We start from the raw sequence: 6,989 nt of genomic DNA on the forward strand, positions 1-6,989 counted from the left end.
CCACCAATTTATTGATTGTATTTCTTGTGATGGAAAGAATCAATGTGGGCTAATTTATATGAATAATTCCCCGATATTTTCCAGAACGCATCGTACCCGATTGCTGGACTAAGCAAACAAGCGAAACTAAGCACGAGACAAAAATTATTTCTAAACATAGTTTGAAAAGTGGAGAATATTTTAAATCGTTTTCTCTTTGTTCGTCTTAGATTTGTGAACCAACCTTGGGTGGGCCTTCTTCACGAGTCCTGGCGCGTTCCTTTATATGGCTCCGGTTGCATTTTCCGCAATATCTCCACAGGATGTAAAAGTTAACTAGGACTGAAAACTATATAAATATGAACTATAAGCGCCTATATGAGTTGCATGCAGCCAACCAGCTCCACATTTTTATGGGATCCTAATGTGGAGGGTTTGTGGACCGGGGTCCTGCTCTCTGACTCAGTAATCCACAAGGTTGAGAGGTTTGCCTCATTTACATAATGTTAGAGGTCTGGGCCGAGGCCTACTTTTCTTTTCTACTTGAAAAGACACCATGCTGCCGTTCCCAAAAGCGTGGAAAAGGCTCACAGACGTCTGGACAAGCATAGGTGTATTTTCAGGTAGGAAATATTACTCTAAAAAGGCTAATTTACCCTAATTTATGTTCTAATAGAAATAGCTTTTCGGGAGATTCTTTATTGTACACAGGTTAGACCGCTTTCTTTTCAAACGCCATTTTTTTATTTTTGTCTTCAGTGTCTTTCTGACAACTCCAGCTGACTTTGGAAAAAGCACGCACTGTTTTGTTTTCCTGAAGAACAATAAAGCCCAGCCACTTCACATTAAATCCGCGGCGGAGTGCGGGCATCTGGGGGGAAAGAAAAATAAGAAATCCGGCTTCTGAAATATGCATAGGAAAAAATGAATGATTACAATCAGCCTATCAACTTAACCGGAGATTGCTGTTCTTGATATTTCTCTATAATTGATGGCTGACCATGTCACATCTTCATTTACTCAATTAGGGTAGGTAGCTACTTGCTGCCATGCCATGGCAAATTACATTAGTGGCTTCATGCAGACGAGTGGTTCCTTCCTACAATAATGAAGACAGCGACACATTTCACGTCTGGAAAATAACCTCCGAGCAGAGCACCTGTTCCCATTGTTGTCTGCAGTATTATGGTGATGATAAAGTTACAAAAAAAATTCAGAGGAAACATTATCATTGTTATGAGAACATATTTTCCAAGAGGAATTGTAGCGGCAAGTCTTTATTACCGAGTAGTTATCAGATATAGGCGTCATAAATCAGTTTAGAAATAAATGACAAATTGAGAAGTTTTTATTAACCACTGTTCGCCGTTTCTAGCGGCTCTTTTCTCATTTGACCCTCTTGTTTTGTTCCTCTTCCTCTTATTCTTCCCCTGGCGCCAGTCAGTTTGCTCAGAGATTACAATGTCAGGTCAAGACTGCAAAGTGTCGTTAATGCATGTTGACCAGACTCGAGGGTTTGAGGCTTAAAATAGTGCCCCAAGTCTAATATAATTGTAGATGCCTAAGAAGTATAGGTAATTTCCTGCCTTTTGATCCTAAATTAGGTTATATGGAGTCGGATTCTGTATGATTAGTTTCGGAAAAATATAAATTACAAATTCATTTATGTCTTTTGCAGTGTGAGTGCTGTGTAATGGCAAAGAGTTTTGGACCCATACTGTCGTTCCTTTTTCAACATATTTTTCTTTCTTTTCTTTTTTTCTTTTTGAGCTTATTTGGACTTGTTCCTCTCCGCTGGGGTAAAATGATGCTCAAGAAGCATAAACGAGCTGGTCATACAACTTCATTGTGACTCTTTGATGATACTCGGTGGCCCTTATGTCTGTTCAAAGTGCTCTCAAAGTTTCTAGAAAGAGTGGAATTCCCTACTGACGCAAAATAGTCATATGTGGTCAGATCAGCTGATGTGCGGAACATAATGGGATATTCTCACCTGTATGTAGCTGCTGCAAACACAGAATCGTGAGTATGTGTCGTAGTTTTATTCGCGTATACAAGTTAATACAAAGCAAAGTGTGTTTTCATGAATTATTTCCCTAAAATGTCAATGACTATTGTTTGCTGGTTTAGGAGTTTTGCTCCGCCCCCTGTGTTTGTCGTAAACCTGGCTCCTGGCTCCAATAAACCCGGGCTAAGAGCGCCCTGGGCTCGCCTCCTTCTCCAAGGCGATCAATAGGATCTCAGGCGCACTACAAGCACTCTCTTACGTAGACATCCACCAAGGAGAGAGCCGATACAACAACACGGTTGATCTGCTCAAACACAAAAATCTACCTGCTTTCTGAATCATGTCGTTGAGCCCAAAGCACACAACGCCTTTTTCAGTGACAGATATTTTGAGTCCAATCGAGGAGACCTACAAGAAGTTTAGTGGCATGGACGGCGCAGGGAACCTAACCTCTCCACTGGGAGCCTACCGACAGCCTCAGGTGTCTCAGACCGGCATGCAACAGCACTCCATGGGCCATAACGCCACGGTGGCCACCACTTACCACATGCCGCACAGCGTCTCCCAGTTCTCCCACAGCGCAATGGGAGGATACTGCAATGGAAGCATTGGCAACATGGGAGATCTTCCGTCGTACCAGGAAAGCATGCGGAATAGTGCAGCAGCAACAGGGTGGTACAGCGCCAACCCTGATCCAAGATACTCCACAAGTAAGTTCGATTCTCCTTTTATCCACACTTTTCACACTTTTTTTAATCTTCGTAAAACCACAAATGAATTTTAAGAGTGACCGTTAAAAACGCACACGACTAACCTGTAGTTTCTTTTTGTTTGTTTTTTTATATGTTAATTTTAAAATGATATATATTGTCCGCTATTTTACAAAATATCTTATTTTAAATGACTGTTTATGCTGATGAAAACCGAAAAGGAGATCATTCTTTGGCTCAGTCTGACTCGACTTTTTTTAAATTTTGGAATAAGAAACAATTTTAAAGCAATAATTTGATAATTTATTATTATTATTATTATTATTATTATTATTATTATTATTATTATTATTATTATTATTATATGTTTTTGTTTGTTTATATTTTCCAACTTCAGCCAATAATCAATAAAGACTACTTCAGGCGAAATAGTGTTCTCCTCTTCTGTTTATTGAACGCATGTATATGTATGTATATTTTTAAGTTTCTAGATTCATGGGACCTTCCACAGGTATGAACATGACCGGCATGGGGAGTCTCACAGGAATGGCGGACGCCACCAAAGCCATGCCGGCTCTCCACGCTGCGCCCAGGAGGAAACGGCGCGTCCTGTTCTCACAGGCTCAGGTCTACGAGCTCGAGAGGAGGTTTAAGCAACAGAAATACCTGTCTGCGCCTGAAAGGGAGCACCTGGCCAGTATGATACACCTGACGCCGACTCAGGTGAAGATCTGGTTTCAGAACCACCGGTACAAGATGAAGCGCCAGGCCAAGGACAAGGCAGCGCAACAGATGCAGCAACAGGACGGTTCTCTGTGCCAACAGCAGGCGCAGTCCCCCAGGCGCGTAGCGGTGCCTGTTCTGGTGAAGGACGGTAAACCGTGCCAGAACGGCTCAAATACGCCAACGCCGAACCAGCAGCAGGTACAACAGAACCAACAGCAAAGCCAACAACAGAGCGGAGCTGGAGTCGTGCTCGCATCCTCCACCAACAGCCTCACCCAGCATCAAAGCCAGCAGCAGGTGAACACTTTGGAGCTGGAAGAGATGTCGCCCAGCCCTCCCTCACTGCACAGCCAGCTGAACATGGCACAGATAGACACATCTGCTGTAGATTACACCAGTAACATGGTCAGCTCAAACCTCCTGTACGGCAGAACGTGGTAGGACCTAATACAGTACTGTCACTTTCCACTTTTTCTATGTGAACCTGCGGATGAGCCCATGCAAAACAATACACTGCAATACATATATATATATGTATATACACATATATATATATGTATATATATATATTCTCGCTGAGGGCTTAAAATGGGGCCCTTTGGCTTTGGAGGGTGTTGAAGTGGGCAAGGGGCGCACAGAGGCGCACCAGCTGATCAGGGCACATTTTCTTGACATCTCTGACAGGGGAGTCTATTTTTGAACTTTGCAGAAATGGCCACCCTTCAAAGCAATTATGTCGTTTCTGGACCTTTTGTAATCCATGTTTTGGACCTTCCTCATGATGTTTTAAACGTAGTCTATGTTGGTGAAACAAAAAGGAATGCTGCTTCACTTGAGTTCGGACTGGGGGAGAGGTGGGATCAGGTTCGAAGTACACTAAGCCACCACTCCTTATTTGCGGTGATAACCTGGTATTTTATCATATTAATATTGTAAACTAATGTATTCATTTAGACTTATTGAATAAAGTAGGGACTTGTATATTTGGCTAACACACAAGAATGCGTTTAACTGTATAATAATCGTTATTGCGTCCACTTTTATGTTTTCTTTATTCTTTTGTAAGTTAAAAAGGAACAAATGCGTGATGGCTGCTGTATATGTTTCAAAACCAATTGAACGTTAACAATAAATAACTTGAAGTGTGAGAGCTATTCCTGAACAAGTAATTTTTTAAAAGGCATCTGTTTTGGAGTGCATTTTCATTATGTTGTGATTGAGACCAAATTGAGCTGGAAAGCAAGGTCGATGAGGGAGCCAGCATTGTTCAGGTGACATTTTGGAGGGCTGCCTTTCATGGGAAATGTCTGCAAGAGTCTAAGACCGGGAAATCACCCTTTTTTTTAAAAAAGCAAAACAAAAAAAAACACTATCACTTTTTAGCAGCCTCGATATTGGGATTAATTCATGCTTCACTACATTAATGGATATTTTTTTCTTTCCTTTAAATCAACTAAACAATTCAATCATATGGATCTTAATCTTTTTAATAGGCCCAGACGTTGGTTTTGCGCTGTGCAATTGGCCAATTTTACTGTGAATGCATGCGTCTGTGGAATGCGCAATGATCACCAATTATTGGAAATGGGAATCTCATAAATAGTCGGTATAGTATGTAAAAGAACGAGATGTATGCTCCGCATTATTATTATGTGACCTCAGAGTTAATGACACTAATCACAGAACAGCTATTATTATTATTATTATTATTATTATTATTATAATAAACATTTGTATCATCGTTGTAAAATCAAATAGGAACAATTATATTATTAATTTTGTTATATTTTATATTTTTTAATGAATTAATATTGGGTTTTTTTAATTATTCAAAACTGAAAAAAGAAGTTTAAATTATGTTTTATTAGTAAATGTAATTTAATTATAAATGGGGGGCTGTGTTGTAATCCGTAAAGTTTTAGGAATCATTTTGACGACTCACAGAAAGTATGACGAGGATATTTCTCTATTAGCTAAATTATTGATCGTTATTATTTAGAGTTAAATGTCCTTTATTTGCAATTAATTTTCTTTTATAAAGCCACCCTTTCTCTGTAAAGCACAGGACCAGAAAGGTAACGTGAATCTAAATATAGATACAAAGCTAATACAGACACTGGGTCTTGCTCTGTATTTACTTTTACTTGATTAATGAAATAACACTGATATCTCCACTTTTTTATTTCTAAAGCGCTGAACGACACTGTAAACATATTCAGTACTTAGTGTTATTCACACACACACTCACGTTTGCACGGACTGGCCCTGTTCTGTTTAATCTCAGTCGAAGGTGAATGATTTGTGCAAACAAATTCCAAAGTTTTTAAGGTCATCACTTAGCGTCGTTGTCGGTTCCCCTTTGCTTCTGTCCTCCAAAAGCTTTTTCCACACCAGCGGCGGCTGATAATAGAAAGTAACATTTCATTTCCTGTGGTCATTTAAACACGTTCAGAAATTACTTCTCAATCCCCTTGCTGATGACACCCTGCGATGATGATGATGATGGCTATCAGTGTGTATCAGTGGAGACCTTGGAGAGCCTCCATTTTCAACCCCTTCACATACCTGGCAGCTGTATGTATATGTGCTATCATCCCTACACTTGAAGGAAGCGCCAGAGCCAATATGCACCTGACATTTGGAATTGAGCGTGGCAACTCCATCAGAAAGGAGTTTGATAAGAGCATTAAAAACAGAAATGCATTCCACGATATACACTGTGATGCTGCAAGATGCTTCTGATAGATTTTGTCTCTAAATTGAGGGTATGAATGAGCTGTCAACAGAGCTTTTGATGGTGGACCACATGAAATGAAAGTGGAGGTGAAGCCATTCTTTTCTCCTTTCAATAGCCATAGTTATGGCGCACTAATAGGCTATGCTTGGTAATCACTGGCTATTGTGCCTGTTGCTTCTCTCCGTTTATTGGGGGGGTACCTCTCTTTGTAAGAATATATGAGACAGGCTGGGCACTGTAATTGGTGCTGGCATCATCATTTCTATGTGGAAACTTTCTGGAACGGCAGTCGCTGCAGTGCACTCTTACCTCTGTGTGCATAGTTGCAGAACCAGCTTTAAGTCCGACCGTGCTAACAACGTCCACACCCACACACATTTGCACGCGCACGCACACACACAGTTCCCATTTACATACACAAACAAAGCAACTGAATAAGTTAGACATTGTGTAAAATTGCCTCTGTTGCAAAAAGCAGATATTTCCATCATGGCTGGAGGGGGTCCATCACTACTTCAATGTCATGTTAGCACAAAGCACGGAGCGGAGCATATTCCATTGCATGGATGCAAAGAAATTTTTAGACTATTCGTCTCAGGTAATTGCAGGTTGCACTGCATAATGTGAACGTAGAAGGAGTCTAAGCTTCTGTCTCTGTAACCCCCCCTCAACCTCCCCCTGCCCAACTCCCTTCCTCCCCATTATTCTACTTAATATGTCAGAAGGTCTGATCGCAGAGAAACCTTTTCAAGTCCTATTGATGTGTTCCTCAATTGACCATGGCGACCTAGCAACCTAGAGAGCGCTAATTGGCAAAGGCTTAACGTGA

The 6,989-nt window shown here is 40.7% G+C and overlaps 1 protein-coding gene across 2 annotated transcripts; it reads left to right on the forward strand.

The window, feature by feature from the left end:
* Nucleotides 1-521: 521 nt before the first annotated feature.
* Nucleotides 522-5,130, forward strand: nkx2.4a (NK2 homeobox 4a). 2 transcript variants are annotated; one of them, XM_085144472.1, is made up of 2 exons: nucleotides 522-2,697; nucleotides 3,182-5,130. In XM_085144472.1, exons 1-2 carry the CDS (start codon nucleotides 2,328-2,330, stop codon nucleotides 3,862-3,864), a joined length of 1,053 nt encoding a protein of 350 aa, XP_085000598.1. In that variant the 5' UTR covers nucleotides 522-2,327; the 3' UTR covers nucleotides 3,865-5,130. The 2 variants fall into 2 exon arrangements, with proteins under 2 accessions (XP_085000598.1, XP_085000599.1); XM_085144473.1 differs by having other exon boundaries at nucleotides 526-2,697; nucleotides 3,209-5,130.
* Nucleotides 5,131-6,989: the final 1,859 nt, after the last annotated feature.

Source organism: Neolamprologus multifasciatus, chromosome 19 (assembly GCF_963576455.1).
Source record: "Neolamprologus multifasciatus chromosome 19, fNeoMul1.2, whole genome shotgun sequence".
NCBI classification, from domain to species: domain Eukaryota; kingdom Metazoa; phylum Chordata; class Actinopteri; order Cichliformes; family Cichlidae; genus Neolamprologus; species Neolamprologus multifasciatus.

What these genes read in the sequence shown, in the direction of transcription:
- nkx2.4a (XM_085144472.1), top strand. Translation starts at nt 2,328, where the DNA reads ATGTCGTTGAGCCCAAAGCACACAACGCCTTTTTCAGTGACAGATATT. An exon ending in TGATCCAAGATACTCCACAA is followed by an intron (nt 2,698 to 3,181) that starts GTAAGTTCGATT and finishes TATATTTTTAAG; the next exon opens with TTTCTAGATTCATGGGACCT.